The following is a 20,567-nucleotide window of genomic DNA, read 5'->3' as shown; positions in this document are numbered from 1 at the left end:
TCACAAAAACAAAAACAAGCAAACAAAAGCAATTCTGCAGATTTCGTTTTGTGATTTGTTAGTCTTACTCACTTATCTCTTTTTCTCTTGCATCTGGGAAAACACACATATCCTTCCCCACTCTCAACCTTTTTATCAAGTTATCATATTAATTCAGTTTTGTAGGAAAAAGAGAGATTTTAAAAATCTCTAAAATTTCATCAGGACACTTAGTCCTAAAAACAATTTAAGTCAGCTATTTGCCAGACATTGCTTTAAATGCTTTACATACATTAATTCTCTTGATTCTCACACACACAAAAATGTTTGAGATTATTATTGGACTTTCATCCCTACTGTACAGAGAGTTGAGGGAGACAGTGGTTAAATTGCTTGACAAAGGTCTATCTGTCAGCATCTGGACTGGGATTCACATTCAGAAGAGCTGACACCAAAGTCTATTTTTCTGAGCACAGAGCACCACAGATCCCAAATTACACAGTGGTTCAAAACCACTATTGAAAAATAAAAGAAACCCATTCAGTTTACTCTGGGTAAAGTCAATGATCACTTTTTTGTTGGACAATTTTCAAACTTTAAATTTCACAGCTCTTTAATGGAATGTAATAATATGGAGCTTATACTTGTGTGATGATCTAACACAAAAGACGTCTACACACACACACAGCTATCCCACATCAGTGCTGCTTAAGATAACTGTGCTTTAATCAAGAAGATCGTGACTGTGCCAGTGAAGTGACTGGCAAAGTTATTCTGAACCTCTGTTCCAGCGGAACTGAGACATCACAACATCTCCACCTACATCCCGACTCCCTCTCCATTAATAGTTTAAAACTGTTTACTGGTGACAACCAAAGTTGTCTCTCTTATATCAAACAAACAAACAAAAAAAAAAAATGGACATAAAACTAAGGGGAGAGAAAATAAAGCTATATTTTTAAAATACTTAATGTTTATCCAAAATATATAAGGTATTCATTGTTTTACCTAATATTACAAACCTTAACCTCACCTTAAAAAATTTAGCAACTTGGATATAACAGGAACCAAGAGATGATGGCTAGCTTGAAGGCTAGCTCAATTAGGTATGAAACTCCTATAGTGTCTCCTTTGTGAAAGATATGAGTGGTTAGAGCATTTGACACCAAGTGAAATTAAACTTTCTTCATTTAAGTTTTAGGACTTCCTAATGTAGGAGTGAAATCTACTCACCCTGTCTAAAGATTTAACAATTGCTTAATAAACAAGAGCTCATTTGATTGTAGCTTATCTGATAAATCTGTGACTAGCTGGATTACACAGATGTTACCTTTTATTTACCTGGATATTTCTGTCAACAAAATTCTATTTAATTTTGAATCAAGTAAGAATAATTTTCTAATAATACAAATTATTCATTATCTTGAAATTAGCATTTATTTTTCTTCCACTGATAGAGCTATGTCAAGAATAACATTTAAAAGTTGATACCAATAATGAATATTTCTGCCTACAGTATCACCCATTGGTGAAATGGATTAAGCCATAGTTGATGATCTTTTCACTTTTATGCTAAATAAAACAGAGAATATAAAGAAGATTTATACTAGGATGAGGCATAATTTTAAAATGTTATTAATAGGAGTGGGACACATCTGGTGAATTATCTGGACCATGTTCGCCAGTTGCAAGTTGGGACGAAAGCTGCAACGCTTAAAGCTCTTTCGGCATTGGGGGCAGATGAACTGCCGTGGAAGGGCTGGAGGCGGGGCCAGGTGAGTGCCAGGGTAAAGCTCTTCGTCGTCCTCATTGTATTCTTCCAAAATCTCCTCCTCTTGCAGGTAGACGTTAATTCTCAGGTCATGTCTCAAGCCTCCCAGGTAGTAGTTCGTATCTTCCTCCTGGTCCCACACATAATCCATGCTGTCCTTTATGCCACCGTCACCGACCCAGGGTTCATCATCCTCTTGGTCCTGGAACAACTCCTCGTCAGCATTCCCCTGGTATAAAACCTCCCGAATGGAGTTGCCCCATCCACCGATGGCCCCTACTGCCTCCTCGTCCTCCTCGTCCTCCTCCCATTCATCGTCCTCTTCCTCCCTGTCTTGCTCATTATCTTCCTTGCCCCACTTTGTTCAGAGTAAGGCTTTAAAAACTCTGGATGTGCTATTTTCACTAAGCCTAGCACTAAAGACAGTATTTTTGAAGTTGTATGAAATGAAATTGGTTGGAAGAAAAAAATTAGAGAAGTATATGTTTTAGATATGGGTCTTTGTCAAAAATTGAAGAAAACTGGTGAGATGTACCGTAGCAGTCATCACCAAGCATTGACTTCATCAGCCTGCCCATAATCTACTGGAAATCTTAAACCTTGCTGTCAGCATAACTGTTGTGAAAAGTAGTCCATCTGATCCCAGTTTGCCTTGGTTTTCAAAAATCTGAATGCTGTTCAGAGCATTTTCTGTCATGCACTGAGTTTCCTTGATCAGAAAACTTGGTTCACCTGAATTTATGGACAGAACAACTAACTTGGGACACCAATGATAAAGAATCTGTACTTTAAAACTTTAAGCAGAATTTAACACATTGAAGCTTAAAATACATTGACCCTGAAATGTCAAGGAACAGACACCAACATCACTGCTTGTTATGAAATGAGCACTTTAAGCACTTGCCAAAAATCTCTACAAATAGCACACTCATGTGAAAAATGTCAATTTTCTTGGCTAATCTTTCAAGAACCAGATTTGTGAATGTTATTTCCAGGGGAAAAAAAGGGAAAATCTAAAACTATTTTGGGTGATGTTTTGTTGACCTCTTAAAACCTACCTGTGGTAGCTTTGGGAAGAATGTCTCATGTTTCACACTTAATGTTCAGTTCTCACTGGAAGAACTTCAGGAGTTTGTGGAATTCAAAGTTGGATTGTTTTGACTAGAAATTTTCAGATTTTAATCCTTCATTATTCCATTTTTCTCCGTATATCTTAAAAGCTTTTTTTTTTTTAAATTGGTATAACTAACTGTGGGAGAAAACACTGCAAGAGTGTTGTCAAAGCAGCTTGTGTTTTGTTGCATTTTCTACACCATCCAGGAAAGAAAAGGCTTAACAGTGACATGGTTATTATATCATTTGAATAAATTTTTGCCTTCCAAAATTAAAAAAATAAATAAATAAATAAATAAAATGTTATTAATAGGATCATTTTACTCTCCAAAAATAAAGAATAATAAATTTATAGTTCTCCCAAGGGAAGTAAATTTTATGAGCTCAGGCATGCTGACACCAATAGGAGAAAAAAGAACACAATTCTGAAAATAATGTCTACCTATAAGAAAGAAAGAAATTTCCTTCTTAATTTCTCTCTTTTTCTAAATTTTTTATTGAAGGATAATTGCTTTACAGAATTTTGTGGTTTTCTGTCATACATTAACAAGAATCAGTCATAGGTACACCCAAGTCCCCTCCCTCCCAAACCTCCATCCCATCTGCCTTCCCATCCCACCCTTCAGCATGTCGCAGAGCCCCTGTTTGAGTTCCCAGAGGCATACAGCAAATGTCCATTAGCTACCTATTTTACATATGGTATTGTAAATTTCCATGTTATTCTCTCCATACATCTCCTCTTTTCCCTTCTCCCTTCTCCCCTCCCCGCCATGTCCATAGGTCTGTTCTCTATATCTCTTTCTCCTTAATTTCTTTCTAAATATTTAAAGGTAATAAAAAGATTAATCCGTCATCCTGAGAACTTCTCAAAGCTAAATCTATGGGGTTTTTTATTGTGAGAAAATACATATAAGGCAAATCCAGATGTACTCTGGTATCTGTTCAAACATCTTTGTATAGAAAAGAAAGAAATGGATACCTTGTTTTCCTTACCACATGCTCAAAAAATACACATTTTCATTATATGTCTCAATCAGAGTGAAGATAATATGAACCAAAAGAACACTTCTAGAAACATCCACTTGAAGTTCAAAGAGAAATCACTAATTATTGACTTAGCCCAAAATTAGGGACTTCGACTGAAAATCACCCAGGGCAGACACTCTGGTTATTCTGTTGCCAAGTCATATCTGACTCTTCATGACCCCAAGGACTGCAGCATGCCAGCCTTCCCTGTCCCTTACCATCTCTCAGGGTTTTTCCAAGTTCATGTCCATTGAATTGGTGTTGCCATCCAACTGTCTCATCCTCTGTTGCCCTCTTCTCCTTCTACTGATATAGTAACAATATGCCACTCTGTAGCACTACTTTCTCCCAACAGTAGACCCAGATGCAAGACTTTCCCATCGTGAGGAGCATGACTGTATTTGGAATAATGCCTGGATAAAGATTCCTATACATGTAACATGTCTAAAATAGACTTTCCAGGTATTCAAGTGGTTGAGCTAATTCCCCATATGATACAATATATGAAAATGCAAATGCAAAAAAGAAATGAAAGGAAAATATTTCCAGAACAGAGAACTTGATTTCATGATAGCTTTCCACATAACTACATTATTTTAGTAAACTTCCACTCAAAGTTTACTTATAATCTTTATTCTAGATACTAGAGTTTTGCCTAAATAAGAGGGAAATTTCTAACAGATTAATCCTGGTTACCAAGAATGAAAAGAACACTCAACAGATTATAATTGATTTCAGTACTTATGGAGAAAACATCATTGCTTACATTTCACCTACTGTCAAACATTTGTAACACACTTCTACAAAGCCTGAAGAGAAGTGTGTGTAGATATTTGTAAAAAGCAACATTAGAAGTGCTAGCTTCCCTCTTCTTTTCCTAATACATTTTCAGAGATGAGTTCTAGCATCTAGACAGTTTCCGATGGGTCAGGAGAACATTTCAGTATCACTAAGAGTCTGTTTAGAAATTGAGATGAATTTTCTGTAAGCTTAGAGATGATGATCTTAAATAAAGATCATTTACTTTATTTCCTAAATTCCTTTCACTCCCACAGATGTCATTTCATTTTGAAAACAATTCATCTTAAAGTTCCAAGAGAACAGTTGTTGTAAAATTTTCTGAAACCGAGGGCAACCTTTACATAACATACTATGAAAAAGATCTGCAGCATAGGGTTATGCTTGTCAGTGTGTATGTGGTGCGTATCTATGAACTGAGATCTCCAATTGACAGCTGTACTAAAATGTGAATCTGTATCTTTTCTATATGGGATCACAGAATATTGACACCATTTGATTTAAACAAACAATCCACTACCAGCAATTATTTACGTGTGTAAATGCCTTGAAAGACAGGGACTGACAGAATTTCAGTCAAGATGGCAGAATAGAAGGATGTGCACTCATCTCCTGCAAGAGCACCAAAATTACCACTAGCTGTTGAACTCTCACTGACAAGAGGATGCTGGAACCCACCAAAAAAAGATACCCCACATTCAAAGACAAAAAAGAAGCTGCACCAAGATGGTAGGAGGGGTGCAATCACAATAAAATCAAATCCCATACCAGTTGGGTGGGTGACCTACAAATCGGAAAACAATAATACCAAAGAAGTTTTCCCACTGTGTGAAGGTTCTGAACCCCACATCAGGCTTCCCTGCCTGGGAATTCAACAAAGGGACTGGTAATTCCCAGGAAATCTGACCTTGAAGACCAGCAGGACTTTATTATATCCACAGGACTAAGAGAACCAGAGACTCCAGTCCTGGAGGACACAAGCTAACCTTTGTGCACACCAAGACTCAGAGGAAAAGAGCAGTGATCCCACAGGAGACTGAACCAAAACTACCTGCTACTGTTGGATGGTTTCCTGAGGAGGCATGAATCAGCAGGAGCTCAACACAGGGACGGAGGCACTGGCAGCAGCAGCCTGGGAAGGTCTCCCTTGGCATAAGCCCTCTTGGAAGTGGCCATTAACCCTACCAAGGGTTGGGTCGCCTCAGACCAAACAACTAACAGGGAGGGTGCACAACCCCACCCATCAGCAGATAACTGGATTAAAGCTTTACTGAGCAAGGTCCTGTCCACCAGAGCAAGACCTAGGTTTTCCCACCACCAATCCCTCCCATCAGAAAGCTTACACAAGTCTCTTAGCTTCATCCATCAGAGGGCAGACAGAAGAAGCAAAAAGAATTACAGTTCCACAGTGGCTAAAACAAAAACCACATTATAGAAAGTCAATCAGGATGAAAAAGCGGAAAGTTATGTCCCAGATAAAGGGACAAGATTAAACCCCAGAAAAACAACTAAATGAAGTGGAGATAGGCAATCTTGCAGAAAAAGAATTCAGCATAATGATATGGAAGATGATTCAGGATCTAAGGAAAAGAGTGGAGGCAAATATTGAAAAGATGCAAGAAATGTTTACCAAAGACCTAGAAAAACTAAAGAAAAAAACAAGCAGAGATGGATAATATACTAGAAGGAATCAATAGCAGAATAACTGAGGTAGAAGAACAGATAAATGACCTAGAGGACAGAATGGTGGAAATCACTGCCATAGAACAGAATATAGAAAAAGAATGAAAAGAAATGAAGACAGCATAAGAGACCTCTGAGACAACATTAAACACACCAACATTCGCATTATAGAGGTCCCAGAATGAGAAGAGAGAGAGAACGAACCTGAAAAAAATATTTGAAGAGATAATAGCTGAAAACTCCTCTAACATAGAAAACGAAATAGTCCACCAAATCTGGGAAGCACACAGAGTCTCAGGCGGGATAAACCCAAGGAGGAACACGCTGAAACACAGAGTAAACAAACTGACAAAAACTAAAGACAAAAATAAAATATTAAAAGCAATAAGGCAAAAATGACAAATTACATGGAAGTGAACTCCCATCAGAATATATTAAGAAGATGTGGCAAGAATACACAAAAGAACTGTATAAAAAAAAGATCTTCATGACCCAGATAATCACAATAGTGTGATCATTCACCTAGAGCCAGACATCCTGGGATGCGAAGTCAAGTGGGCTTTAGGAAGCATATGAATAAAGCTAGTGGAAGTGATGGAATTCCAGTTGAGCTATTTCAAATCCTAAAAGATGATGCTATGAAAGCGCTGCACTCAATATGGAAATTTTGAAAGCAAATTTGGAAAGCTCAGCAGTGGCCACAGGACTGGAAAAGGTCAATTTTCATTCCAATCCCAAAGAAAGGCAATGTTAAAGAATGCTCAGACTATTGCACAACTGCATTCATCTCACATGCTAGTAAAATAATGCTCAAAATTCTCCAAGCCAGGCTTAAACAATATGTAAACTGTGAACTTCCAGATGTTCAAGTTGGTTTTAGAAAAGACAGAGGAACCAGATATCAAATTGCCAACATTTGCTGGATCATCAAAAAAGCAAGAGAGTTCCAGAAAAAACATCTATTTCTGCTTTATTGACTACGCCAAAGCCTTTGACTGTGTGGATCACAATAAACTGTGGAAAATTCTGAAAGAGATGGGAATACCAGACCACCTGACCTACCTCTTGAGAAACTTATATGCAGGTCAGAAGCAACAGTTAGAACTGGACATGGAACAACAGACTGGTTCCAAATAGGAAAAGGAGTACATCAAGGCTGTATATTATCACCCTGATTATTTAATTTATATGCAGAGTACTTCATGAGAAACAATGGGCTGGATGAAGCACAGGCTGGAATCAAGATTGCTGGGAGAAATATCAATGATCTCAGATATGCAGATGACACCACCCTTATGGCAGAAAGTGAAGAGGAACTAAAGAGCCTCTTGATGAAAGTGAAAGAGGAGAGTGAAAAAGTTGGCTTAAAGCTCAGCATTCAGAAAACTAAGATCATGGCATCCGGTCCCATCACTTTATGGCAAATAGATGGAGAAACAGTGGAAACAGTGGCAGACTTTATCTTTTTGGGCTCCAAAATCACTGCAGTTGGTGACCACAGCCATGAAATTAAAAGACGCTTACTCTTTGGAAGAAAACCTATGACCAACCTAGACAGCATATTAAAAAGCAGAGATATTACTTTGCCTACAAAGGTGTGTCTAGTCAAAGCTATTATTTTTTTTCAGTAGTCATATATGGACGTGAGAATTGGACTATAAAGAAAGCTAAGCACGAAAGTATTGATGCTTTTGAATTGTGGTGTTGGCGAAGACTCTTGAGAGTCCTTTGGACTGCAAGGAGATCCAACCAGTCCATCTTAAAGGAGATCAGTCTTGAGTATTCATTGGAAGATCTGATGTTGAAGCTGAAACTACAATATTTTGGCCACCTGATGCAAAGAGCTGACTCATTTGAAAAGACCCTAATGCAGAGAAAGATTGAAGGTGGAGGAGAAGGGGACGACAGAGGATGAGATGGTGGGATGGCATCACTGACTCAGTAGACATGTTTTGGCAAGCTCTGGGAGTTGGCGATGGACAGGGAGTCCTGATGTTCTGCAGTCCATGGGGTCGTTAAGGGTCGGACATGACTGAGCAACTGAACTGAGCTGATCTGAACTCCCATTATTCTATCAGCAGATTTCTCAACAGAAAATCTACAAGGAAACAGCCTGATATATTTAAAATAATGAAAGCAAAGAAAGTAAAACCAAGAATACTCTACCCAGCAAGACTCTTGCTTAAGATTTGTTGGAGAAATCAAAAGCTATCCAGACAAGCAAAAGTTCAGAGAATTCAGCGCCACCAAACCAACTTCATAATAAATGCTAAAGGAACTTCTGTAGGCAGGAAATTCAAGAGAAAGAAAAGACTTACACAAAATAAACCCAAAACAATTAAGAAAATGGTAATAGGATCACATATATTGATAACTACATTAAATATAAATGGATTAAATGCACCAAAAAAGACAGAGACTGGCTGAGCAGATGAGAACATGTTGCATGGATGCATTTCCACTTACCATGTTACTCTGCTTGATCCTCCCAAATTGTATGTGATTATTGTATATTATTAAGTTAATCATGTTCCCTTTATGACTTGCAATTTTAATTTTTTTTTTTTTTTTTTGGTCTGGCTATTGATTTATTTTATGAACATCTTTTACTATTGTGATTATGTAACCATTATTCACATAATACCATTGTATCATGATTGGTCAACAGAAAAATAATAAAAATCTGCATCATCATTAAAAACTGCTATTTAATACAAAACCCTGTAATCACTGTTTAAAATCCAGATGCATATCAAAATTATCTTGGAATTTTTTGAAAAATATAAATACCAAGGTATTGCTTTTTTTTTTCCTCCAGAACTCCAGATGTTTCTAATAAGCAGCCATGTTTAAAAATAATTAGACTATATGGGGATCTTTTAATTTTACCTAACTTGTTTCGCTCTTTCTATTTCATATTCAGTATTCCCATTTCATTTATTTGTTTTCCAAAGTCTCCATCTTTTTTTATTGATGTATTTTCTCAACCCCTTATCAAGCATAGTAGAAAAATTTGTGTATACATATATATAAGTAATATGCATAATATATGTATTTTAGAAAACTGAACAATTCTTGCCTAACTAAAAAATTTATGACATTTTGATTCCACTTGTTTGACTTAGTATGAATAGAATGCTAGATGTCTAATTTAAAAACAAAATAGACATGCAACAAGTAACAGAGGTTTACTGTATAGCACAGAGAACTATAGTTGATATCTTACAATAACCTTTAATGGAAAATAATTTCAAAAATAATGTATATGTATAACTGAATCACCTTGCTGGGCACCTGAAACACTGTAAGTCAACAATGTTTATATATATATATATATATATATATATATATATATATATATAAAGAAAAAAGTTAAAAATAAACACTTTAAAAGAAAGAGGTCCAACAATCTAATACCACAGTATTAACAATGACATCCCTCTTGTGTGGGTGTCAGGTGTTGGGAAATTACCTTACATGATTTTTCCCAATCACTTGCTCTCAGATGCTCTTGGATGGTCTTTTGCAAATTATTTTTCAGCCCAGCAAGTTGATATCACTACTTCCTTGTTTCCAAGTTTAATAATGGAATCTCTCTTTCTCCCTCTAATTTAGACACATTATCTTTATTTGGGGAAAAAAAATCTTTCTAACTATCTATTTAACAATAGGCCACATCACAATAACCTTTGCACATGATGACTTTAACTGGGGGCACTTTTTTTGCATGCAGTATAATTAAGGATTTATTTGAAATACCTTATGTTATAAACTGAAATAAACTTGGAAAACTACAAAAAAAAAAAAAAAAAGAATAAGAAGAAAGACAGGGACTGTTTGTCTCAATGCTGGGGACCACAACTTACAACCAGTAGATGATCAGTAAATGCTTGATGAGTGAAAAGGCCCCTGATTCTTACCTGTTAGAACCTGAGGCCAAGAGAAGTGGCTGGCACAGTTCTTCCAAAGCTCTGTCCCAGCAGAACCAGAACATCTAACATCTCCACCTACATCCCAACTCCCTGTCCAATAATAGTTTTTAAATGTCTATGTATGTTTAAAAATGGCTGAATTCCTCATTATTTCTTAATGGCCTTTAGTTTGTAAGGCAAAACTAGTAGGCACCACATATTTAACCCACATAAGCACCACGATTTGCCTTCAATGCTCAGCTAAACCCCAGGGAAATGTATTACATGTCTGACGGTTTCATTTCCTTGATTGACAGACACAGAATTTGGAAGTTTGGATAGCCTGGTTCTAGGAACCAGAGCTTCCAAAGTATCAATACATGTGGTTTTCTCTTCATGTGATCACAAACCAGCAATAAAGTCCACCATAAATAATCTATTGTACATTTTACTTTGACAATAAACTATAGGAAAGAGTTCAACTGAATATATCACTGAAGGAGTAAGTAATTGATGGCCCTGAAGCCTTTTGGGCAAAGCAGGCCTATAATCTTTGCAGTATAATACTTATTTGGGCTTCTATTTTCCTGAAAGAATGAGATTCTGCTAAGAGATAGAGGAAGGGGAGGAAGACAAGCACCAGTGCGCTGACTGCTCTAAGATTAGAGACTTTGAAGATTTAAACTTGATCCCAAATTCTTGAATAATAAATAAATCAGCATCTGGAGAAGCCTACAGGTCTTGAACATGAAGAACCTGGTTAACTGTGGTCATGAGCACCCAGAGGCTGAAATAACAGAAATCCAGTCCCACTTAAGGCTCCCAACTTGATGACCATAGTTTTTATGTTAGCTGACAAAGTGGAGCAACTTCACAGCTATAATAGTATGGACTTCTCCAAATACTTCCTCACTATAGCTTCATAATAAAATAAGATCTGTATGGGCCTTTGTAGTTAACCATTCTGTGCTTGGCTCACTGCCTGGACCAAAAAATATGTTTGAATACATCTACACAAGATGCTTCCCTGAATAATTAGCATTAATCCTCACAAGAGTCCTATGAAACAGGAAGGGCATGTGAAATTATTCCCATTTCACAAGAAAGGAAGTTCCCAGATAGCATTTCCTCATTATCAGTAAGGTTCACTAGTCACTGACAATGAGCTAAGTGTTGTGAGTATATTAATAAGCTTATTTCTAACACAGTCAAAAACTGTATTAATAGAATCCCCATTTAGAGATAAGAAAACAGACACAAAGAAATTAAGTAACCAGCACATAAGAATTATATTAATATAGCTATAACCTACTATTACCATTTGTAACTAGCACCAGGACTGAACCCAGGCAGCTGACTTCAGGCAGAGTCACACTTTTAAACCAAGACAGACCACATCCTGCCTTGTGATTTGCCTGCCCAATAGGATCCATCTGCTCTGGCCTTGGTCACATGGCGAGTTGATGGCCAGGCCAAGGCTACTCCTGTCCTCCCTCCAGTCCACATACCTGCCTCAACAAGTCCTGTCAATCATTGCCTACAAAAACAAAGCTGCCCTGGGCCTCAGCACAAGTCCAACTAACTGAACAGAGGGGCATGTACACTGATGAACTAATGCTTCATAGAAACCCAGGTCAGGAGGCTACCTTCAGAAGCAAAACAAGTCAAAGGCCTCAAGATGGAAGAAAAAAACCACTGAGAAACCTCCAGGGACACTCATATTGAGAAATTTACTACTGAAGATACATGTGCTATGTACTACAAAGGGTCTTACATGTCACCAAGTGTCCACTGTAAAACTATAAAGTTAGTTTCTTTGAAAAAGATGCTTACATTTTACCAATTTGGAATTTTAATGAATTTTTATTACTATTTTTATGTAAACCTCAATGCATGGGCATATGTCAGAGTTCTGTGATTCCAGAAATGGATGGGAAAAGAAAGAAACACACAGCCTGTGTCTTGCAGATTCATTGTAAGAAGGTTCTATCTAGACAACGGCCTAACTTAACACTATATGACACAGCCAGCTTTTAGAAACTGGTCAACAACATTAAAACATCTTTGCATCTAACATAGGATATTTTATATGCCACATAACAAATGGGTTTCTAAGTCATTCTGCAAAGTGAACATTTATCTTTACACACACACTAAAATTGGAAAAAAAAAAACTTATATGCCCCTATATTCAGATCAGTAAAGTTTTTTGTAGAAAATAGATCAATATGCACAGTGATTATCTTCTAAGTATCTCATCCACTTTCAAATATCAAATGTAATCAGGAACTAAATGCATTAATAATACATACTTACTGAGAAACTTGGTGTCTGACTTACCTATTGGATTTCTATCGAAGAACAACATTGGTGCTCTGAAAATGGACTCCAACATTTTGTTGTGCAAAGTTTGTGAAGAATTAACAAGGACGTAGAATATCAACAAAGATCTTGTGATGCCAAAAAGGATGATACCTACAGTTAGAACTGAAATAAAGTAACATCACTCAGCAAAAGATCTCTGCCTTTCCTTCAATTATGTGAAAGCATGGCAGACAGCTTACAAAAATGTTATGTGTTTTATTCTATAAATATAATTTATAGAATAAAGTATATATAATTTATATAAATTCATAAATTTATATAAATTCAGCTATAGACTATAGAATAAATATATAATGGATTCTATGAGAGTCTAATACATTCACTAGGTATATTTACACATAAAAATATTAAAATAAGTATGGTTCTCTTATTAAATAGAAACAACATGAGAAAAAAAATCAGGTGTAAAATACAAACTCAGATTTTCCTAATCCAATTACAAGTACTAATTAAAACTCAGAAGAAAGAAAATGATAAAAAGTAGTATCTTCCTTTTGCCATATTTCAAATCTCATTATTTATAACATGTCCCATAATCTAAAATTGAGAAATGTTTTGATACCACCATGAATTAAAAGGGAATAAGAGAGATGACTTACCATTTCCTTATAAATGGTAAATGTATATGGAAATTTACTTCCATGTAAAGAAACTATTTCCATGCCCAAGCAGCTTTAAAGAGTATAAAAAGACCATATTAAGTTGCAAGCAGACAATCTCTTTAATAATTGAATTGCAAGAAAACATGTACTACATTTTACCATGAGATAATAATCAAAATGAGCAAGTAATCTCTCACTAAGTGTTTTATAGAAACACAAAGCATGGGGGTGGTCCTAAGATGGCAGAAGAATAGGACAAGGAGACCACTTTCTCCCCCAAAAATTTATCAAAAGATCATTTGAATGCTGAGCAAATTCCACAAAACAACTTCTGAATGCTGGCGGAGGACACCAGCCACCCAGAAAGGCAGCCCATTGTCTTCTAAAGGAGGTAGGACACAATATAAAAGACAAAAAGAGAGACAAAGAGGTAGGGAACAGAGACCCATCCTGGGTAGGGAGTTGTGAAAGAGGAGAAGTTTCCAAACACCAGGAAACCCTCTCACCAGCGGGTAGGTGGGGAGTTTTGGAATCTCAGAGGGCAACATAACTGGGATGAAAATAAATAAATAAATAAAACCCACAGATTATGTGCCTAACCACAACTCCCAGCAGAGAAGCAGCCCAGATGCTCTCATCTGCCACCAGCAAGCGGGGACTGAACAGGGAGGCGCTGGCTGCATTGCTTCAGGTAAGGACCAGGCCTGAATGCCCTGAGGACAATCTGAGGGAGCTAACATGAGACAGCAACCCAAACTGTGGGATAGCCAGAGAGAAAAAAAGAAAGAGAGAGAGAGAACTTTCCCGTGAAAAGCTCTAACCCAAGGCACTGCCAGGCCCACTCACAGAACAAAGGACTGAGTGAATACCTGAGGAGAGCTAGCCGGCTGCGGACCGGCCCATCCCCCACCAGAGGCAGAGAGGCAGGCAGGTGACATCCAGAGCTGGAAAGGGGCAATCTGGGCCCCAAAGGTGGCATCCTCCACCAAATTGCGAGCAGGCTCCCAGTTGCTAACCAAATGTTCCTGGGATCCTGGACGGTTGACATCCAACAGGAGGGTCACAGCTAGAGATCAGCTCCCCAGAGGAGACACACAGCACACATGGGACGGTGCTCCCACTATGCTCCCAGGAAACCAAGCGGCTGGGACCTGGGAGGCGATATGACGCACTGCACACCTGGGGAGTGTGCTCACCAAGCACCTCGTCACCTGAGCTGCTTGGACCTGGGAAGGGCACAAAACACAGGCCCAACCAAGTATGTGCCTTTGTGGAGTACCTGAGAACCTGAACCTGAGCAGCTTAGACCTGGGAAGTGCATGCAACCCAGGGCCCGCTTTAGACAGTTCCCCTGCAGAGCAACCTGGAGCCTGAGCAGTGTAGACAGGGATAACACAGGCGCCGTGAGTGGGAGCAAACCCAGTGTGGTCCAGACAATGCGAGCACTCCCCACAAATGCCAGTGATATTTGTTTGCAGTGTTCCTCCCTCCCCACAGCACAACTGAACAAGTGAGCCTAAATAAGTGACCACCTTTGCCCCCTTGTGTCAGGGCGGAAATTAAACACTGAAGAGACTCGCAAACAAAAGCCGCCAAAATAAACAGAGGGAACCGCTTTGGAAGTGACAGGTGCAACGGATTAAAACCCTGTGGTTAGCACCGACTACATTGGAAGGGGCCTATAGACCTTGAGAAGAAGTATAAGCTGGAACAAGGAATTATCTGAAACTGAACTGACCCATCACTGCCTGCAATAGCTCCAGAAATTCCTAGATATATTTTACTATTATCATTTTTTAAATTTTACTTTATTACTTTTTTACTTTATTACTATTTACTTTATAGTAAATATAGTAAAAAAATATAGTAAATATAGTAAAAAAGTAAATAGTAATATTTTATTACTATTTACTTTTATAATTTTACTTTATTAATCCATTAATTTTCATTTTTATAACCTACTATTATCTTGCAAAAAAAGAACCTATTTTTAAAGCAAATTTCATATATGCTTTCTATAATTTTTGTGATTTTGTGTTTTTTTTAATATTGTATTTTTGAGAGTTTAACCTCTACTCTTGATTTTCAATCTTTGCTTTTGGGTATTTGTTATCAATTTTGTACCTTTAAGAATCCAATCTTCAATACCCATTTTTACTTAGGAGTGTGATTACTGGCTTGATTGTCCTCTCCCTCTTTTGACTCTCCTTGTTCTCCCCCAGGTCACCTCCATCTCCTCCCTCCAACCTCTTCTCTACCCAACTCTGTGAATCTCTTTGGGTATTCTGAGCTGTGGAGAACACTTAGGGAAATGATCACTGGCTAGATCTGCCTCTTGCCTTTTGACACTCCATGTTCTCTTCTTGGTCACCTCTATCTCCTTCCTCCCTCTTCTCTTCTCTATGTAACTCTGTGAAACTCTCTGGATATTCCAGGCTGTGGACAGCACATAGGAATTTGATTACTGGCTAGATTTCTCTCTCCCCTTTTGATTCATCCTCTTCTCCTCCTGGTCACCTCTATCTCCTTCCTCCCTCGTCTCTTCTCCATGTAACTTTGTGAACCTCTCTAGGTGTCCCTCACTGTGGAGAATCTTTTCTCTTTTAACCTACATGTTTTAGCATTGGTGCTGTATGGATGGAGAAGTCTTCAGGCTACTGTAGAATAAGACTGAAAGCCAGAGACAGGAGGCTTAAATCCAAAACCTGAGAACACCAGAAAACTCCTGACTCCAGGGAACATTAATGAACAAGAGGTCATCCAAAAGCCTTCATAACTACAATGAAACCAAGCTCCACCCAAGAACCAACAAGTTCCAGAGCAAGACATACCAAGCTAATTCTCCAACAACACAGGAACATAGCACTGAGCATTAAAATACAGGCTGCCCAAAGTCACACCAAACCCATAGACACCTCAAAACTCACTACTGGACACTTCATTGCACTCCAGAGAGAAGAGATCCAGCCCCACCCACCAGAACACTGACGCAAGCTTCCCTAACCAGGAAACCTTGACAAGCCACTCGTCCAACCACACCCACAGGGAGGAACCTCCACAATAAAGAGGAACCACAAAGTTCCAGCATACAGAAAGGCCACCCCAAACACAGCCATCTCAACAAAATGAAAAGGCAGAGAAATATTCAGCAGGTAAAGGAACATGATAAATGCCCAACAAATCAAACAAAAGAGGAGGAGATAGGGAGTCTACCTGAAAATGAATTCAGAATAATGATAGGAAAAATGATCCAAAATCTTGTGAACAAAATAGAGTTACAGATATATAGTCTAGAGACAAGGATTGAGAAGATGAGCAAATGTATAACAAGGACCTAGAAGAAGTAAAAAAGAGTCAATCAATAATGAATAATGCAATAACTGAGATCAAAAGCACTCTGGACAGAGCCAACAGTAGAATAACTGAGGCAGAAGATAGGATAAGTGAGGCGGAAGATAGAATAAGTGAGGTGGAAGATAGAATGGTGGAAATAAATGAAGCAGAGAGGAAATAAGAAAAAAGAATTAAAAGAAATGAGGACAACCTCAGAGACGCCTGGGGCAATGTCACATGCCCCAACATTCAAATCATTGTAGTCCAGAAGAAGACAAAAAGAAAGGCCATGGGAAACTACTTGAGGAGATAATAGTTGAAAACTTCCCTAAAATGGAGAAGGAAATGGCCACCAAAGCCCAAGAAACCCAGAGAGTCCCAAACAGGGTAAACCTAAGGTGAAATACCCCAGACACATATTAATCAAATTAACCAATATCAAACAAAAAGAACAATTAAAGGCAGCAAGGGGAAAACAACAAATAACACACAAGGGGATTCCCATAAGGATAACAGCTGATCTTTCAATAGAAACTCTTTAGGACAGAAGGGAATGGCAGGACATACTTAAAGTAATGAAAGAGAAAAACCTACAACCCAGATTACTATACCCATCAAGGATCTCATTCATATATGAAGGAGAAATCAAAAGCTTTACAGACAAGCAAAAGCTGAGAGAATTCAGCACCACCAAACCATCTCTTCAACAAATGCTAAAGGATCTTCTCTAGACAGGAAACACAGAAAAGGTGTATAAATTCGAACCCCAAACAACAAAGTAAATGGCAATGGGATCATGCTTATCAATAATTACCTTAAATGTAAATGGGTTGAATGCCCCAGTCAAAAGATAAAGACTGGCTGAATGGATACAAAAGCAAGACCCCTACATATGCTGTCTACAAGAGACCCACCTCAAAACAAGGGACACATACAGACTGAAAATTAAGGGCTGGAAAAATACATTTCATGCAAATGGAGACCACAAGAAAGCAGGAGTAGCAATATTCACATCAGATAAAATAGACTTTGAAATAAAGACTGTGAAAAGAGACAAAGAAGGACACTACATAATGATTAAAGGATCAATCCAAGAGGAAGATATAACAATTATAAATATATATGCACCCAACATAGGAGCAACACAATATGTGTTGCAAATCCTAACAAGTATGAAAGGGGAAATTAATAGCAACACAATAATAGTGGGAGACTTTACTACACCACTCACTTTAATACACCTATGGATAGATCAACTAAACAAAATTAGCAAGGAATCACAAACTTTAAATGATATAATGGACCAGTTAGACTTAATTGATATCTATCAGACATTTCACCCCAAAACAATGACTTTCACCTTTTTCTCAAGTGCACACGGACCCTACTCTAGGATAGACCACATCCTGGGCCATAACTCTAGCCTTGGTAAATTAAAAAAAAAAAGAAATTCTAAGTATCTTTTCTGATCACAAGATTAGATATCTGCAGTAAAATTAGATATCAACTACAGGGGGAAAAAAAGACTATTAAAAATACAAACACAAGGAGGCTAAACAACACACTCTGAATAACCAATAAATCAGAAGAAATCACAAAAGAAATCAAACTATGCATAGAAACAAATGACAATGAAAGCACGACAACCCAAAACCTTTGGGACTCAGTAAAATCAGTGCTAAAGGGAAGGTTCATAGCAATACAAGCTTATCTCAAGAAACAAGAGAAAAATCAAATAGATAACCTAACTCTACAACTAAAGCAACTAGAAAAGGAAGAAATAAAGAAACTAGGTTTAGTAGAAGGAAAGGAATCATAAAAATTAGGGCAGAAATTAATGAAAAAGAAACAAAGGAGACTATGGCAAAAATCAACAAAGCTAAAAGCTGGTTCTTTGAGAAGATAAATAAAATAGACAAACCATTAGCCAGATTCATCAAGAAACAAAGGGAGAGGAATAATATCAACTAAATTGAAATTAAAATGGAGAAATCACAACAGACAACACAGAAATAAAAAGGATCATAAGAGACTGCTATCAGCAACTATATGCCCAAAAAATGGACAACTTGGAAGAAATGGACAAACTCTTAGAAAAGTATAACTTTCCAAAACTCAACCAGAAAGAAATAGAAAATGTTAACAGACCCATCACAAGCATAGACATTGAAATTATAATCAGAAATCTTACAGCAAACAAAAGCCCAGGACCAGATGGTTTCACAGCTGAATTCTACCAAAATTTAGAGAAGAGCTAACACCTATCCTACTCAAACTCTTCCAGAAAATTTCAGAGGAAGGTAAACTCCCAAATTCATTCTATGAGGTCACCATCACCCTAATACCAAAACCAGACAAAAATGCCACAAAAAATAGAAAACTACAGGCCAATATCACTGATAAACATAGATGCAAAAATCCTTAACAAAATTCTAGCAAACAAAATTCAACAACATATTAAAAAAAATCATACATCATGACCAGGTGGGCTTTATCCCAGGGATACAAGGATTCTTTAATATCCGCAAATCAATCAATGTGATACACCACATTAACAAATTGAAAAATAAAAGCCATATGATTATCTCAATAGATGTAGAGAAAGCCTTTGACAAAATTCAACACCGATTTATGACAAAAACTCTCCAGAAGGCAAGCATAGAGGGAACATACCTCAACATAATAAAAGCTATATATGATAAACCCACAGCAAACATTATCTTCAATGGTGAAAACCTGACAGCATTTCCCCTAAAGTCAGAAACAAGACAGGGGTTCCCACTCTCACCACTACTATTAAACACAGTTTTGGAAGTTTTGGCCACAGCAGTCAGAGAAGAGAAAGAAATAAAAGGAATCCAGATTGGAAAAGAAGAAGTAAAACTCTCACTGTTTGCAGATGACATGTTCCTCTACACAGAAAACCCTAAAGACACCACCAGAAAATTACAAAAGTTAATTAATGAATATAGTAAAGTTGAAGGATATAAAATTAATACACCTTGTATTCCTATACACTAACAATGAGAAAACAGAAAGAGAAATTAAAGAAACAATTCCATTCACTGTTGCAATGAAAAGAATAAAATACTTAGGTATAAATCTACCTAAAGAAACAAAAACCCTATATATAGAAAATTATAAAACACTGATGAAAGAAATAAAAGATGACACAAATAGAGAAATATACCATATTAATGGACTGGAAGAATCAATATAGTGAAAATGAGTATACTACCCAAAGCAATCTATGGATTCAATGCAATCCCGATCAAGCTACCAATGGTATTTTTAAGAGAACTAGAACAAATAATTTTAAAATTTGTATGGAAATACAAAAAAACCTCTAATAGCCAAAGCAATCTTGACAAAGAAGAATGGGACTGGAGGAATCAACCTGCCTGACTTCAGACTATACTACAAAGCTATAGTCATCAAGACAGTATGATACTGTCACAAAGACAGAAATATTAATCAATGGAACAAAATAGAAAGCCCAGAGATGAATCCATGGACCTATGGACACCTTATCTTTGACAAAGGAGGCAAGAATATACAATGGAGAAAAGACAATCTCTTTAACAAGTGGTACTGGGAAAACTGGTCAACCACTTGTAAAAGAATTAATTAGAATACTTTCTAACACCACACACAAATATAAACTCAAAATGGATTAAAGATCTAAATGTAAGACCAGAAACTATAAAACTCCTAGAGGAAAACATAGGCAAAACACTCTCTGACATAAATCACAGCAGGATCCTCTATGACCCACCTCCCAGAGTACTGGAAATAAAAGCAAAAATAAACAAATGGGACCTAAATAAACTTAAAAGCTTTTGCACAATGAAGGAAACTATAAGCAAGGTGAAAAGACAGCCTTCAGAATGGGTGAAAATAATAGCAAATAAAGCAACTGACAAAGAATTAATCTCAAATATATAGAAACAGTACCTACAGTTCAAT

At 37.2% G+C, this 20,567-nt stretch overlaps 1 protein-coding gene and 2 pseudogenes across 1 annotated transcript in view; 1 reads left to right on the top strand and 2 right to left on the bottom strand.

The window, feature by feature from the left end:
* LOC147361907 (ATP-binding cassette sub-family C member 4-like) overlaps positions 1-20,567 on the bottom strand; it is a 198,065-nt gene that overhangs the window by 92,236 nt on the left and 85,262 nt on the right. Inside the window, exon 19 of the mRNA XM_086330242.1 lies at positions 12,622-12,768. Within this exon, the coding sequence (XP_086186368.1) occupies positions 12,622-12,768 (147 nt within the window). The remainder of the gene's footprint in view (positions 1-12,621; positions 12,769-20,567) is intronic.
* On the bottom strand, positions 1,528-3,541 carry LOC147361909 (E3 ubiquitin-protein ligase TRIM52 pseudogene; annotated as a pseudogene).
* On the top strand, positions 13,897-14,651 carry LOC147361908 (uncharacterized; annotated as a pseudogene).

Source organism: Bos grunniens, chromosome 12 (genome assembly GCF_055505025.1).
Source record: "Bos grunniens cultivar Pamir isolate PY7600 chromosome 12, Bosgru_T2T1.0, whole genome shotgun sequence".
Classification (NCBI taxonomy): Eukaryota; Metazoa; Chordata; class Mammalia; order Artiodactyla; family Bovidae; genus Bos; species Bos grunniens.
Note: the sequence above shows the minus strand (reverse complement) of the source record. Positions and strands in the feature narration are given on the sequence as shown.